Source organism: Anopheles arabiensis, chromosome 3, assembly GCF_016920715.1.
Source record: "Anopheles arabiensis isolate DONGOLA chromosome 3, AaraD3, whole genome shotgun sequence".
NCBI lineage: Eukaryota > Metazoa > Arthropoda > Insecta > Diptera > Culicidae > Anopheles > Anopheles arabiensis.
In genome coordinates this window covers 47124422-47140367 of record NC_053518.1, presented here as the reverse complement: position 1 = coordinate 47140367, position 15946 = coordinate 47124422, and the positions used below count along the sequence as shown (strand labels likewise).

Genomic DNA, 15946 nt, shown 5'->3' with positions numbered 1-15946 from the left:
GGGGTTTTAAAGTTGACATACAAATGGTTGTTTATTTTTGAATGTTTTGTGTATATTTTAAACGGTTAGTGAATTGTAGTTTTCTTGATATGCTAGAACCATAGTACAATTGATAAAGGGTGTTCCGTACTAGTATTCAAATATTTGCAAATTTGGGTGTGTGTTTGTTATACCATAAAATTAATCCCCTTAACTAATTATATATTGCTGACCCGATTGTGAAAAGCTGCACATCAAATCTTTAAGTTAGGAATTTCTCATTTTGAATAGAAACATAAAAATTGCATTAGGAAACTCGTGTTTTGTAAGTTCAACGACAAACGATAATTACTACTTTCAAAATGTCGATTTTCCGAAAACAATTACATGACGTCGATCTAGCAATATATTGATTTTAAAAATAAAATAAAAGTCATAGTTACAGATTCACATTTTCTCTTTCAATTACAAGAAACGGTTACACTTTACAGCCATTGCTTCAAAAAAAATATATATAAAAAAAACAATTATGTAAATCTTTTTTAGAGCATTGAAAATGACATATGTTGAAATATAGTTAGTACGTTTTTCCTTCGAATTGGCATTTTTTCAATGGAAGTTCTTTAGATATCAATAAGAATTTTTATTTCGTCATTCGTTTGGTATTTTCTGAGCATTATTTTTAACCTCATGCTTAAGGGGTTCCATTAGTGAATTTGAAATTTGGACCAGTGAAATAAATTGTTTCCTCAGTTTCCAAAGCTCTTTCTATTTCCTTATGTTTTTCCTTGGCAACATTCCTTGCTTTTTTAAGTAAGGTAGGTACACCAATTATGGACGATTTTGTACCAAGTTTGGACTAAAAAGAGAATTGTGATGTAAGATCAGATCCAGATTCGTTCAAATGTTCAAATGATCCGGATCAGTAAATTGAGCGAGTGAAACATGCATCAGTTTTTGAAAGATCCGGATCATCGCTTCCCTATGAGAAACAAAGGCGATTGCTCGAATTCGCCAAATAAAAGCAAGTGAGCAGGTATCATTTTCGGATCACCATTCTTTTCTCTTCAGATAGTAGATCAGACATATATTCTTTATATCAAAACGAGAAAGCCTGGTCACACCGCTCCGATCCGGCTCATGTTTTGAATTCGACCACCCATGTATTTTATTTACAACTCTTCGCATGATTAACATGATTACATGATTACATGATGATTCCATGAAACATGATTACTCCTGATTCCTGTAATTTTTTGGGTCTCTTTCACGATTTATTCACCGTTTCCCATATATTTTTGAATATATACCGTTTCATCATAATTTTGGTATCGTTCTATTGGACATAAATACAATCCGATTTTTTAAAAATATGGGTAACGCTCAATAAATCGTGGGAACCAGCTAAAAAAGTATGGGAACCATCCAACAAATTTTGGGAATCAACCACCAAAAACTTTGGTAGAGCCCTGAGATGTTCTCTTTCTCTTTGACTGCAGATTTGGCATTTACTACCAGGTTTAGCAGAGAACGAACGATTGAATGATTAATCTGATCAAATGATCCGGATCACCTTTATGAATGAACCGGAACTGAGCTGATTTCAAAAAAACCCGTTTTAACACCACTAGACGATACTACTGAATAAAAATTCATAAACAAAGGTGAAGTAGATCGATACATATCTTAGATACATTATTGTTTTAACATTTTGTAAATTGAATGCTTTTTACAAAAGATATAGCCGTTTTCCAAAAGCTCTTCCATGTACCATTTATTGTGCTATGTGTTCCAAATGTTGTGCAAGTTGTGTACCAATTGTTGTGCTAGTCCAAAAGATGTGCTAGAGTTGTTTGATCTAATAAAATTGATTTTTAACATCAAAAGGAGTGTTTTTAAGGAATGTACAATTACAAAATTTGATAACTAGATGTTGAGAAACAATGAAATTTTATATTTGAAAGATAAAGTTTAGAATAGTCAATTTTGTACTGGTTCTTGCTATCAAAATGGTACTTGTATGCATGGGAATAACACAACAATTGGTACATGACAGCTTTTCTTGTACCAATTGGTGTGCCTTTTTTTCAACTCAATAAAATAATCATTTAACATTATTCAACAATCAAAAACTGTGCTGTTTCAGTGTTAATGAATCATAATCGAATTTCTTATCATCATTTGGCATAGGTGACTGTGCTATAGCATACGTATAAATTGAAATTTTTAACTTTTGGACAGTGATCTTAATTATTGTGATTATTTGATAAATTGACTTCGAAAAATTTAGAAATTTGTAAGAAAATAAGGATTTGCAATTTACGAATACGGAATTTACGAATACATTGATATGAAACCGCAAATAGCCAGAGTCTATTATTAATTTTGATTTTTTTTTGTCGATAGCACAACAATTGGTACATCTACCCTATAAGCTAGATTATCTTTGTTTGGAATTGAATGTAATGTCTCAGGTGTAATTGTAAAGTTGTTATCCGTGTGTAACACCCGCTTGATATGATTTTCGTCATTTTCGACCTAAAAGGTGGTCGTTGTACTAGCGACAATAAAATACATATGTTCAAAATGGAACATATACTCTATAACATTCGAGAAATTCCGATTTATATGCATTCATATTCTACAACATTTTATACGGAACACCTTTTATTATTAATTTCAAACTCGCTTAAGAAAAATAACCGTTTTGAGGAAAATATTTATATATCAAATCATCGTATTATTCAAGTCTATTTAAACTTATAGTGTTCGTCAAATTCTACTGTTAAGGTAAGTCACGATTGCTACAATATCATGTAAACCATTAAATCATTTAATACGTACAAAAAACATTCAAAGCAACCAAGGAGCAAAAACAGATCTCTTTCGCTCAAATCTCCTTTATTGCTCGTATAAAAATGCAACCAAAACGTACGGCGATAAAAAATAATTGATAGAAGGCACACACACACACACACAAAGTGTAATTAAAATCCTAGTCAATCGATGACAATATTAAAACGTTACTTCTATTCTAACGGGTATCCTTGTTTTTCCATCACCTACCGGATAGCCTATTGTATTGGCAAGAGCTAATGGAAAACTTCCGCTGTGAAAAAAAAAGAATACATGCTATACCAGCAAAACAAAACAAAAAACACAAGGCTCCATCTACTTCAGCTTTTGGTTTTCCAACAATTTCAAACCCTCCCAGATCATTTCGCCTTCATTATTCTCCACGAAACGAAAACAATGACAATCCCTTTTCTGCGCAATTTATAATGATCGGTTATTTACCAATCGTTAAATGTGCCCAGTTTTTGCCATCTCATCTCAGTCTTCTGATGAGAATCGGTACACCACAGTGTTAATAAAAGTTTTTACTGCATTATGCCATCACAAAACCTGCGTTGTGTTTGTGAATAGAAATTAGTTATTCGATCGCAATTTAACTTTGCAAGATGCTTCAAATTGCTTCGCCGAATGACGAGCGAATTCCTATTTAGCGTTTTTGGTGTAATATTTAGGCTACGTTCCTAAAGCTCTTATTTTTCGTTGTATGGAATCAAGCCAGCCATTTTTCATCTCTATTACATTATACGCATCTACACGCCGCACATACACACTGCCACACTTTGTTAATCGTTTGATCTATTCTGAAGACGATAAACTTCTGTGTACGAAACATTAATCACAGTGAGTTTGAATGCTATTCTAGTTCAACACCATGCGCTCCTGTTGATTTAAGCTCCGTTTGTTTGTGCAAACAAATCTGTTCCCTGTTTGCATTATATGCACTTCTTGTGCAAATGATTATTCGAGTGCATTCAGTACTGTTCTACAATAAAATCGGGTGTGCAAATCAATGTTTCTAATTTGCTATGATTTTGGTTTACAATTTGAATATTTTTGACAACTTTCCAAAGACAATTTTCCCAATGTTTTACTTTTCGCTTACATTATTGTTTTACGACACTTCATTTCCTTGCGCCCAAGAGGCTACGAAACCCAACGTATTGTGGGCGTATCACATCTGAATACAGACTGGTTGCAAAGTGTAATGATACGAATATAGTTCGTAGTAACTTCCATTCATCTGAATATTATTGAGCGTTCCATGCAATGTGGCACGACACACCCCATTCGGTTGGGTTTGGTAGCCTCGAAAAACAGTTCCGATTAAATTACAATAAATGTTTACATACATAATAACATTGATACTGTTCCGTATCGCTACGGTTAGCACAGTTGCAATGTTGCACAAACCCCCTTCGCAGCAGTAAAACGAACGGTCATATTATTTTTTTAGGAATTGTATTTACAATCTTTTTACTTTCTAATGGACACCTGCACTCACTTACACACCTCCATATCTATATGATAGAACACAGCATATGCAGCATATATTTTCTGCAGGACGTGCCCCGTTACACAAACGAGCTTAAAACAGCATTAACCAGCAGGTGTTCCTCATTCTCTGTGCTTTCTTTACTTTTCATTTCCATTTCATTCGAACGCGGATTAACTGGAACTGCTCTGTGACCAACGAACGAACGTATGAACAAACGAACATTCGCTTACAACGTTGATACACCTGATTGAAAACTAACAAACACCCGCCGCTCACTGCTCTCTCTCTGCACCGATAACAAAACAAATACTTGGCCGATAATTACATTTTTCATCCCCGGCTCTCCACGGGTGAAACCTTCCGGTAAAACGCATCGCATCGTCGCCCGTGTTGCATTGCCCGCTGTGTGTGTGAATGGAAAACCCCGTAACAACCGATCCTTTCGATCGATCGCGATCATGGCATCCCCCTGCTCGGGCACTGCAATATTTGCCGCGCATGTTTGTACCGTTTCACGTGCGGTCAAACAAAATAACACAAAAATGTTATCATCGCTGCACAAATAATACTACGGATGTGTATGTAACATTCCATTTTTGTACTTTAATGTTTGCATCTTAATCGAATATCTTGCCTTTCGGGTCAATCGGGGGTACTTCATCCCGCCGGCGTGTGCTCGGCTGTGTAAATGGAAATCACACTGCCATCAACGTACCGATTATGCAAAATTTGGTAAATCTACTGATAAACGCGCCCGCCATCAATATGCCGGCCCTTGGGGATGGGGGACACAACCACGGACACGGTGGGTTGGATGTATTTTGGAATAAAAATCACGTAACTCAATTTTAATCTGCTGCACTGTAACACACTGGGGCCCTTGTTGTCCGTGCCACTTTCAACGGCCCACTTGCGCGTTCGCGCCACCAAACGGGGTGTTGTGGTTGGCTTTTGTCATCGATTAAATTACGATCGGCTCCTCGGTTTGCTGTGCGTTACAACCTCGCATAATACGCAACCACATTCATGAACGATGCCCGAAACTCGCTCGAAATGAAATATTGAAAACAAAACCAACGAACGATTAATACAAAAAAATGAAAAACAAAATTATGACCATGCTTAAACGCACTTGGGCACATGGGGGCTGCCCATGCATTTTTTGTATTGTTTTTCCGACGGAAAAAAACTGCATCAACTGCTGCAACAACTGTAAAAAATAAATTATTCCCCAAAAACTGACCTGCGACGGACGTCCGTCCTCCGACCCTTTTGGTCCTGGGTGAACTACTCTCCCTGCTGGGCGCATTGCTGCACCGTGTGCACCACCAACTCCGTACGCGTACTACACTGGACGGCAATGCAACGCGACGCGACGGCGGTGCAACTGCGCACCCATTTACGATGCACTCTGCGGATGGTGCGGGTATATTTACGTGTACCGGCCATAAATCACGATATCAATTTAAACGGCGGGCCAAAATCGTATCAAAAGCAGTAGTTAAGAGTGAGTACCATCTGGTCGGTGACGCCTAAATTTATGTGATTTTCACTTTTGGTCTGTTCTGCGCGTTTGGTTCGTACGCGATGTTCGTTGAAAAGGAAAAATAAACAATCAAACGGGGTAAAAAGTGGCAACTGCACATAGCTCACCTTTCTGTTGCCCTTTTCTCAACACGTAACATACATAGACACACACGTCCAGCATATTTACGATTTTTTTGTTAAACTCCTGCAAAATGCTGCAGGTAAACTGATTATTTGTTTATATTTTTTTATAATAACAATAATTATTTTAAGCATTTAAGGGCTTATCACATTAAACGCCTTTTCAGTATCGCTAATGAAACGCTTGTATTTTTTGTACCCATATTCTTTTGTTCGGTGTGGATTTCATTGAACATTGAACAACTACTTACAATATTTAAATATTAAACGATATTTGCCTAGAAACAGCTGTACCATCAGTTCGGGGAAGCCCTGTTGCCCTTTATTGCTTCGCTTACATTCAAATGCTACAGCCTACGCCCATACAGTAGGAATCGCGAACAACAAAAGACTACCGCCGCGCCTATCTTATATTTTCGCCACCGGCAGGGGGAATATGGTGCTTCTCTGGTGGAACCGCCGCACCGAAAGCATTGTTGTAACAGAATAGTACTGCAACACCACAAACCTTTGGTAGGCACACGGTCGTTCCCTTCATCCACGCACCACCAAAATCAAAAGCAACCGGTACCGGTTTTTGGGGCAAAGAACGCATACAAAAGAACCTTGCCTGCATGCATGCGCTCGCTCTGCCTCTTGCGAGCATCTCGTTCACTAACTTTGCTTTGCATTCCTGCTGAAAACTGGTCGCTGCAAAAAGATTTCAATAGTGAGGCCTCTCGGTCTTAGAAGTGTTAGAACCACTACCAGTACCTTTGGCACAAGAAGAAAGTCGACCCAACGCAGTCACACACACACACACACACACTCACACACAAATGATTATCCGCAATGAAGCGCGATTGCGGAGAAAAGCGTTAAACTTAATCCGCTTCCGTTGCCCCGCTCCGCATAATCAACCTCTTTTCATCTTCACTGCCTGCGTAGCGCTAGCGTCGTGACGCTCATTCCATTGGAGAAGGGGGGGGGGGTTCGTGGTGACGTTGTGTGCAGTTTTCCCCTTTTCCATTAGGGGAATACAGAGAGGAATGCTGCTGCTGCTGCTTCCACCTGCAGCATTGTTCGCTGTACGGGCCCTCATCTCGGGCCCCAGATGATTGTTTTCTCTCAGAAAATCAGGTCACGCCTTATACAACACACAAAGATTGCGCCTGTCTCATCTTACAAACAACTTCGCCCAGTCCCAGCCTTGTTTCGTCCACTTCGTGCACTTGCTGCCATTGCTGCCGTCGTTGCTCTGTGGCAAACCGTATGAAAAGGTTTCGCCGTTCCATGAATGTATCCCTCCTATCCCCGCAGGTCGGCAACATAGTTTGCCTACATAAACGTGTAACATGTAATCTGATCGACTATTGTTCCGCAGGCAAAGTTTTCTGTGCGCTTTCAGAGAAATGAGCAGCACGGTTGGGAAAAGAACTGTTCCCAACAGCGTCATGCATACGCATCCGTTTTGCGCTCGCGCTACAATCAATGCAAAGTTCTGTAATGTAATTGCTCTTAAAGCTAATGGTTCAAACTCATTAAAGCTCCCCACCGCCGCCGCTGCGCTGGCCCATCGCGTTTGCGATTGTTTTGCGTGCCGCTCTTCAAACTGTAAATTTAATTAACCCCAGCCGCCAGCCGTGAAATGGCCATCCAATCGATTGAATGCATTATTATTGTTTATATGTGTGAGTGTGTGTTCGCGTGTGGTGGGCCTGCTTGCAATCTACATCCCTAATCAATTACTTAAACACTTCAAATATGCAAATGGCACTACGAACAATAAATCAAGCATAAGTTTGCACTTTTTTTTAATTACTATCTGCCTGCTATCATCACCATTACCCCTTCACCAACACCGAACTGCGCACTGTGTTGTAACGTTACCAAGAATGCATCGCTATGTACCACTGAAGTCCTATGGGAAAATGTTCGGTACATGCGTCGTGGTCAAGGCAAGTCGGTTGGTTTTGCTTAACTATTTCAAAATACCGAACAACTTGCCGAAGATGCAAGACGATAGTTTGCTCCAATGCTAGGAATTTCTCTCCCCCATCATACAGAGCCAGATGAAAAAAGGACTGGGCATCTAAATGGCTTCATTAGGCCAGAGTTTGCCGGTGATTTGCCGAGGTTTTCCCCATTTTAACTGCAACTGAAGCTGCGATGAGAGCTGCTCTGTAGTATCATTTGCATTTGTTTTTGTGCTGCTCATAACATTCAGCATAATTTCATAATACCACATCGCTGGGGCGGTGCCAGTGAAATGTGTTAAACTGATAATAAAATCACATAATTACTTACAACTAACCATGCATCATGCGTATGATGCGTTGCGAGTACGTGTACCGTGCATTCCGTGCGTGACGTGCTTGCAATAATATCTTCCGCTGCGTCTTGGCTGTGCGTCGATCAATTCCCGCAGCAGCAGCAGCAACAGCAACAACCACCACCACCAGACTTGCTACCGATTATAGATCCCAAATGGTCCGCAAAAACCAACCGGAACGTGATCTTGGGTTAGATTTTATTGCGGTTAGACATTATAATACGGACGACGGACCTGTGTGCCTACGAAGGGTACCAGTCCGCTGCCTTACCACGCACCACCCCACCACTGGCTGTCTGGCGGGCTTTGCGTAAAAGAAGCGTATCAAATCGAACTCCAACCACACACAGGGCACAGGGAACGAACCCGGCAAAGCGATTTGTACGGCAAGAAATACATAATTTCCGAACGACACTCGACTCTCGACCGACCTGAACGATGCCTGGCCGTTTGCCTGACAGTAGTGCACTATCAGTTACTTCGACTTCGAGCCGATAACTGCCCGGGACTGCTCGCTCGGCAATATGCAGCTGTCCACTCGTGTTTCTCTCGTACACTCCTTACACCCACACTCCCACAGGGGAAATGGGACACGAGATTGTCGAACGTCATTTGAACGCTGTTTCAATACGGCCACACTCCCCCGTACGCCCCGTGATCCATGATCCCCTGTCCGAACCATCGTTGTGCCAAACACAGTCTCTGCGATGTGTGCTTCGGAGGCACATGGTTTCATTTAATTTGAATTGTTCACATTCTAGCTATTTTAATCTTTTAACACACAACCCTTGCCGTGGCTTGGGGACTTGCAAGAACATGCACCCGGGTGCACTGGTGAAACGAAATCTCCACTCCTCCTTCCGTAATGCCAATGGTACTCTAAACCTGTAATCCAGCTCACCGAAACACACACACACACACAGTCGGCAGCCCGGATGCTTTGGGAAGTGTTGATTATTCCGTTACACACTTGGCAGCTAAATTCGATCGGCAAGATGTGTTGAGTAAAGTTTAGCCTCATCTTACATCCTTTTGCATTTTAGCACGGCCGTTGCTTCATTAGGTGCAGTAACCACCGAGCCCGCATGGCGTAGGCTAGCATCGAATGGTATTGATTGTATCCCTCCTGCAAATGCCATTCGCTCTTCCTCCCTCTCTGGCATATCGGCTGGTGCTGAGAGTGTGTTTACTCTTTTCGTTCGTGTTGTCTACGGCGACTGACTCCGTACGTGTGTTAACCTTTCGATTACAGATTAAAACTTTGATCACAAGCACTGCAAAACCCGTGTTTGTTGGGTAGGTTTATTGCCCACTGTCCGTTGACTACCCAGTGGGTGCTCAACAACATCCAAAGAAAAATGTCTGCTTTTAGTTGTTTGCTTCTCCTTACTCAGAGAGAAGGTAGGATTTTCCCATAAGTAGCTCAGTATATGGGAATGTTGGGTCGAAAAAAACAGTGTTTCATTAGCGATAGCACACACAGACTTTGTTAAAAAGTTTAATGTCTGGGATTCTGCAACCCAATCACTGTAACAACTGATCAGGTGGACATTTTGTTGATATGGTTTATTTTACCCTCGTTATCATTACACCCACAAATTGGTGTCTTGTCATAAGACCATGTCATGTCACCAAAACAATTGTCCACTTGTTTTCACTTCATTTTGTTTTACCTTCCTATTGAACACGCCTTACTGTAACGGTTAAGCGGACTGTTCACCACAACAGTATCCGATTTCATTGAATAACAGCAATTTTTCCGTTCCTGCTAACAAGCAGTTGCCTCTCCCAAACGAAACGAATTTACCTTCGTTTGATGTTGGATTATATTTTCATTTTTTATTCACAATATTTTTATTACGCTCCGCGCTCACACAAGTAATTGACACTTACGCTGCAAACAACATCAATCACAACCATTTGGTCGACATTGTCACAACCGTTTAAGAAGCATTGATAAAACGATCACACTTTTTTCCTTTTCATCGACGCGTTTCATGTTTTTTGTTTTGTTTTTTTCTTGATTCGAGAAGGCCAGAGAATCGTTTTGTATTACATCGTGTGAACATAGATAGTTGTAGTCGATTTTACCCACTTTTGCATTTTGTGCTTCCCTTTTTTCCCCCTGTAGTAGAATAGAATATTTTGTGTTGTGTTTGTGTCTATTAGAGATGAAAGCAAAGTGCTTTGAACGATTATTTTTTGGCGTGATTTTTCCATTTTTTTTAAATAACCCTCTCTTCCTCTTTAATCAAAACGCGAACCGCAATGGAGATTTTTTGCTAGCATTTTGGAATTGTAGTGTTCTTTTTTGTCAAAATTCCAGTTTTTTCCCCCATTTTTGTCTCAAACAAGCTGCCGTGGGATTTTTGTCTTTCTCTCGTTCTCTTTTTGTGCTCTATTTGCAGGGATAATGTAATAAGATCAATTTTAAAGCTTTTTTTCCTGTCAATTTTTGCTTCCACAAAGGATTACTACCCCTCCACAAGGCGTAGATGATTGTTCCAGTGACTAAAAACGTGCGGGGGAATGGGAACGTATTTTTGTTAAAAAAGACGTTATCTTAGTTCCATGCCAAGAAAATAATGTGCTAGTATAACTAAACTTTTATTCTGATTTTCTGCAACACGATTTTACACAATGTTACAACTGCTACTGAAACTACCTTGCGTTCCCTTTAACGTTGATGTGCAATGTAAGAAACACGTTCTACGATTTCTCCCCCGAGACGGGCAATATTCCAGATTCTCTCACTGCTGGGTAAAGAAAATTGTCTACCAAAGCTCTGTGGCAGCTCTGTGGCAGTGCCGTCCTTTGAGTAGAGAAATAGGAGACAACACCCAAAAAAAAGAAACCGAATCTTCTTCGAACGTACGAAAAACAGAATTAAACTTTAAATTCTGCCCAGGAGACAGAAATCACCCAAAATTTTGCTACGGCAGCGTAAACTTTGTGTGCCCCCCCCCTCCCCCTGGTTACGATCGTGCACTGGGCGCCTTCTTTCCCTCTACCATGTCGCCGTTCTCATGGCGAATTTTATCAAGTCCGTCCGCGCTTAGCCTATAGTGGCTGGTGGTGGTGCAACCTTTGAACTATCCGATCGTTTCACATATTATCGTGCACGTTAACAACATATTCACCACCAAGCAACAGCGAACGAATGATACACACAGGGTTGGTCTGTGTCTGCCAACCGAGAGTCTTTCACTTCCCCCCCTGGGGGGAGAAAGAAGGAAGTCATGTGTGCAAAAAGAGAGTTTGCACATTTTTTTCTTTCCTTTTCCCCTTTGCCCTCTTTTTGCTTACCCACACTACATCACTATGATCCCGTGGTAGCTGCAGCTACCGGAAGATGTTGCAGCAGCAAAACCATTCTACTAGATTGCTATCTTTCGTCTCTTCTCCCATCACACGACTGCGATGACGATTGGACCAGCGCACTGGCGCGTCATGGCGTGAGACGGTGGAAAACTGTGTGGCCTGTGTAGCTGGTGTGGCCGCCACGACCCAAGACCTGGTCGGTGCGCGGTGGGATGGGTGAAGCTAAAGTGCCAACGCGAAAATCTCATGCCGTCGTCGTCGTCGTCGTCGGCAGAAACGGCAGACACAGCAGCAACAGCAGGTCCTTTACAACTTTTGCTTAATGATATGGTCGTGTTAAAGGTGAACATGGAACATGTGTTTTAAGCTCGTAATGATCTGTTAAACACGCCGAGCGAGATAATCACAATCGATCAATGTGTCGCGCGATGTGTTCTTGTGTTACGTCTGAAAAACTACTCGAAAAGAAGATCTTTCAAAGAGAGTAAATCCAGAATGCACAGCCAAAAAAGTCCACATTCCACACCAAGTGATAAATCTGCATTTGTTGTCAACCTCTCCGGGCGCACAGCAGCGCTTCTTTGGACTCATCCTGAGTGCTCGCTCTACGTTCGATTGATTTTCACCGTTGTTTGTCTGCGCTCATGTGGAAAACAATTTCATCTCCCTTTGCTGCTATTGCCGATGGATCAGCAGCAGCAGCAGCAGCGGTACAAACAAAATACATGAAAACAAACTCACAGAAAGGGCTCGCAGTCCTTTTGCTGCGGATTTGGAAATCGAAACACGCCGCTAAGCCATCGTGAGAAACGAAGCGCATTAAATGCAACGTGAGTCACATTTAGTCACGACAGCACGAATGCATTTGGATTTTTTTCCCTTTTCTTCTTTTGCTCTTGCTACTACTATTACCAACCAGGTTTTGGCTAGCAAACCATTCGTTTTAATATGCTTCTCCTTTCCCGTGTGCTCTCTATTCTCGGCTGAAGCGCTCTGCTGCAAGTCGAACCTCCTCCGCTCTAGTCGAATGGATTTCGTCCGTTTTGCAATAACCGAAAACCGCAGTAATTCCATATTTGCCGTGGGAATTCTGTGCTATAGCTATTCGCTAAATGGGTTTTTTTCTGTTGTTGTGAGTATAGTCTCAGACCTAAAAGATCGTGCTTGAAGCGCAAAAAGGGAGTAACTACAAAAAATCTGCAACGTCAACGACAGAAGAAACCCATTCTTTCCTCTTCCTTCTTCCTTCTACTTCTTTAGTCGCTCTCCCACAACACGCGTGGTGGAAACTTCGTTTGAAATGTGTGGTGGAACAGAGCTTAGTTTCAAGTTAAATGTGCCGTTCGATCGATGTTTGCTCGAACGAGCAGAAAGAATAGCACTATATTCGCCCCCCCCCCCACCCTCTTACATAACCTTTGCGAATGGGATCTTATCGGAATCTTCTTTCGATTTCGTAGTTTTGTGCCGGTCGTAGCTTAAGCCGCGCCGGATGTGATAGTGCTAGCTAGTACTACTACCCGGCCCAATGCAGTGTTGTAGGAACCATTTGCAGTTACAAAACATCGCATCTAGCAGGAGGAGAAGGAGCAGCAATGACTTCAAGCTCATGAGCTACCATTATCGCCTTATCGCGGGAAGGACAGCCCTGGTGGACGATGGTTTTTTTTCTCCCCTATTTCTGCTAACTGCTTAGCTTTTCACGTCTTGACATCTTTAGACTGACCAAAACGAGAAAGAGAGAAATAGAGAGAAATAGAGTGTACTGGAGCAAGGTTCTTAAGCAGAAGGTAGGAGAGAAACGATCGAGATTTTAATGGCCACAGGTTTTTATTGAAGGTGTGGCAAATGGCGAATGAATCGTACCCCGGCCCTTTCGATAGTCCAATAATACCTAATTTGTATCCGACGTGCGCGATAAAGGTGACTATTTATATTCAGTGACGACGGTAGCAGCAATGTCAGTGTCAGTTTTTGCCCCTCACCAAGTAGGTGTTTGAGTTGGTGTAGTCCTTTTTTTGTCACGATCAGCCCATCGGTTGCTGTGGAAAGCAATTGGATTCCGAATGATAACCGAGAGTTGGGTGGCATTAACTTTTAGAGGCTACAATGAAACTAAAGTCGGATGAAAAGTATGTTAACTGGACACTTGCCATTGTGCTTCTGCAGGCATCCAGGCTAATTAAGAAACAAGGCGTGCAATGTTAACGTGCATTCATCCCGCGTATCAATCATAATAGTAAGCGCAGGGAAGCAAAACAAGGGAAGCTTCAACCGTTCCCCATACTCTAAGCTCTAACCCCGAACACATTAAAGATCGTGAATGCGTGTCGGGAAAAAGTTAGTACAGTTAAATCCACATTTAAACTCACATCAAAACTCGCTTGCTCAACTTTGCCTTGCACACTTTTCCACATTTTTGTGCCCACCAGTTGCAGTTGCGTGTCTCACGCTGTGTCCCTCCCTCCGCCTGAATGCTGTGTCATCTTCCATTCACTAACGACAGGATACAACACTGCTTTTTCTTTGACATTGTCAGGCACAAACTGTCCTTTTGCCTTTCATCGAAACACACACACACACCGAGTTTGTACATTCTTTCCTTCCAAAGCTCTCCCCAGTTACGGAGGGAGGAAAACTGTCATACAGCCCAGCAGCAAACCCCGACCCGACCGAACGATTGTGAAGCGTATGTCCTACCCGGTCGGTCTTTTGATGGGACAGATGGGTTGGTGGTGCGCAATCTCCCCCCCCCCCCCTCTACCCAAAGCAACATCATTATTCAGTTCATTCTAAACTCGTTACGACGCTTCGAGTCGAGTCAATTTTCTCTTTTCCCTCCTTCACGCCAAGTGCATCGCCTGTGGCCGCATGGCTTGGCTCGGGGGGACTGGGCGAGCATGAGAGTTGGGTGTGCTTTCCGGGGAAGAAATCTAGCAACAGTAGTACCAGTTTAGGGTGGGCACACTGACCACCGCAATTTCCTGTGCTCATTGTGTTGCCAGCTCGATCAACAAGCTTCTGGTGCTGCTGTTGCTGCTGCTGCTGCTACAAAGCTCACCATTCCCAGGGCGTCTTTGCACGATCGCGCAACACAGAGTACATTCTTTTCGCTTTTGCACAGTAACTAGTTGAAAACTAACCTCTCCGCCAATGGTCGATTGCCAACAGTTTGTCGTTGCTGTTTCCATTCCAAACTTTCATCATTCGCTCACTTACCCCAAGGTGAAAGCATGCCAACCTCATCATGCCCCTTTTCACTATCCACCTTTACCTTTCTTCCTTTCTCTCTCTCACTCGCTCTCTCTCTCTGATTCGATTCAGCATCCTTGCAGAGTAGACTTCCGTCCAGTCTAAGTTGTCTCTGCGGGGATTGAATTAAGATTTACCACCCGGACCACCACCACCTCCATCACCCTTTTTTGTTTGCCAAAGAGATACAAACTTTTTGCGCACTTCTTTTCGGTGGAGGTACGTCGTTTTGCTGGGAGGGACAAAAAAGTTCCGAATCGAACCGAGAAAACTGCCCAGAACCAAAACCATCATTGTGTAAAAACATGCTGCCATAGTGCAAGAGCACTACTATAGCCGCGTGTTTTGGTGCATGTGGTGTAAACACCCAGGAAGATGGTTCCACCATGTATTGTGTTGCATGCAAAAACTATTATCTACGCTCTATGCTGCCCCCAAATGTGCAGCATTATTGGCAAGTTATGTTGGTGCTGGTTTCCCATAATAAACCTCACAGCCACGTGTGTAAGGAATTTTAAATGTTTTTCGCCCCGGGTTTTACAAGAACTTAGGCAGAAGCTGTTTAAACTTCCTTTGCTGCTACTGCCCCTTCTCTCCCCTATCACTCACTCTGTTTATCGAACGATGAAATTGCTCGAATATTTCTTCGTCGTTGAATCTTTTCGACTAATGAAAGTCAGAATTATTTAGAAGCAATGTTTTACCGTCCCAAGAAAAAGGGTCTTTTCTTAGTAATAACCAACTCTCGCACGTTCGTTCACCCACCCGCCTTTGCGGTTGAGATTACACACCCCCCACAAACCACCACCCCCCGCTTTCGAATGGTTACCTTTCGCAACAAGGGACTTTAATTGAAGGGATCGTTTCATCGGAAGCAATAGAAGCAATGGCTATAGTCGAAAAGTAAAGGGACAAGATGTTCTTAACTTTAGTTGTATTTTAACGAAATCAAAACCGCAGTTCGTTGTCTACAGTCATCGCGCACTGGAGGAGGATGGCGTAATGGCTCTCGTTCATATGATCGCTTTATTATTTCGAGCGCCTGGCGCCTAACAAACAACCGT

At 42.1% G+C, this 15946-nt stretch overlaps 1 protein-coding gene across 16 annotated transcripts in view; it reads left to right on the top strand.

Moving 5' to 3' along the window:
- LOC120902030 (tyrosine-protein phosphatase Lar) overlaps nucleotides 1-15946 on the top strand; it is a 239669-nt gene that overhangs the window by 213465 nt on the left and 10258 nt on the right. For 12 of the 16 annotated variants that reach the window (XM_040310497.1, XM_040310494.1, XM_040310495.1 and 9 more), the window contains one exon: nucleotides 5829-5837. The exons of the other annotated variants lie outside the window; for them this stretch is intronic. In XM_040310497.1, the coding sequence (XP_040166431.1) occupies nucleotides 5829-5837 (9 nt within the window). The remainder of the gene's footprint in view (nucleotides 1-5828; nucleotides 5838-15946) is intronic. 16 annotated transcript variants of the gene reach the window in all.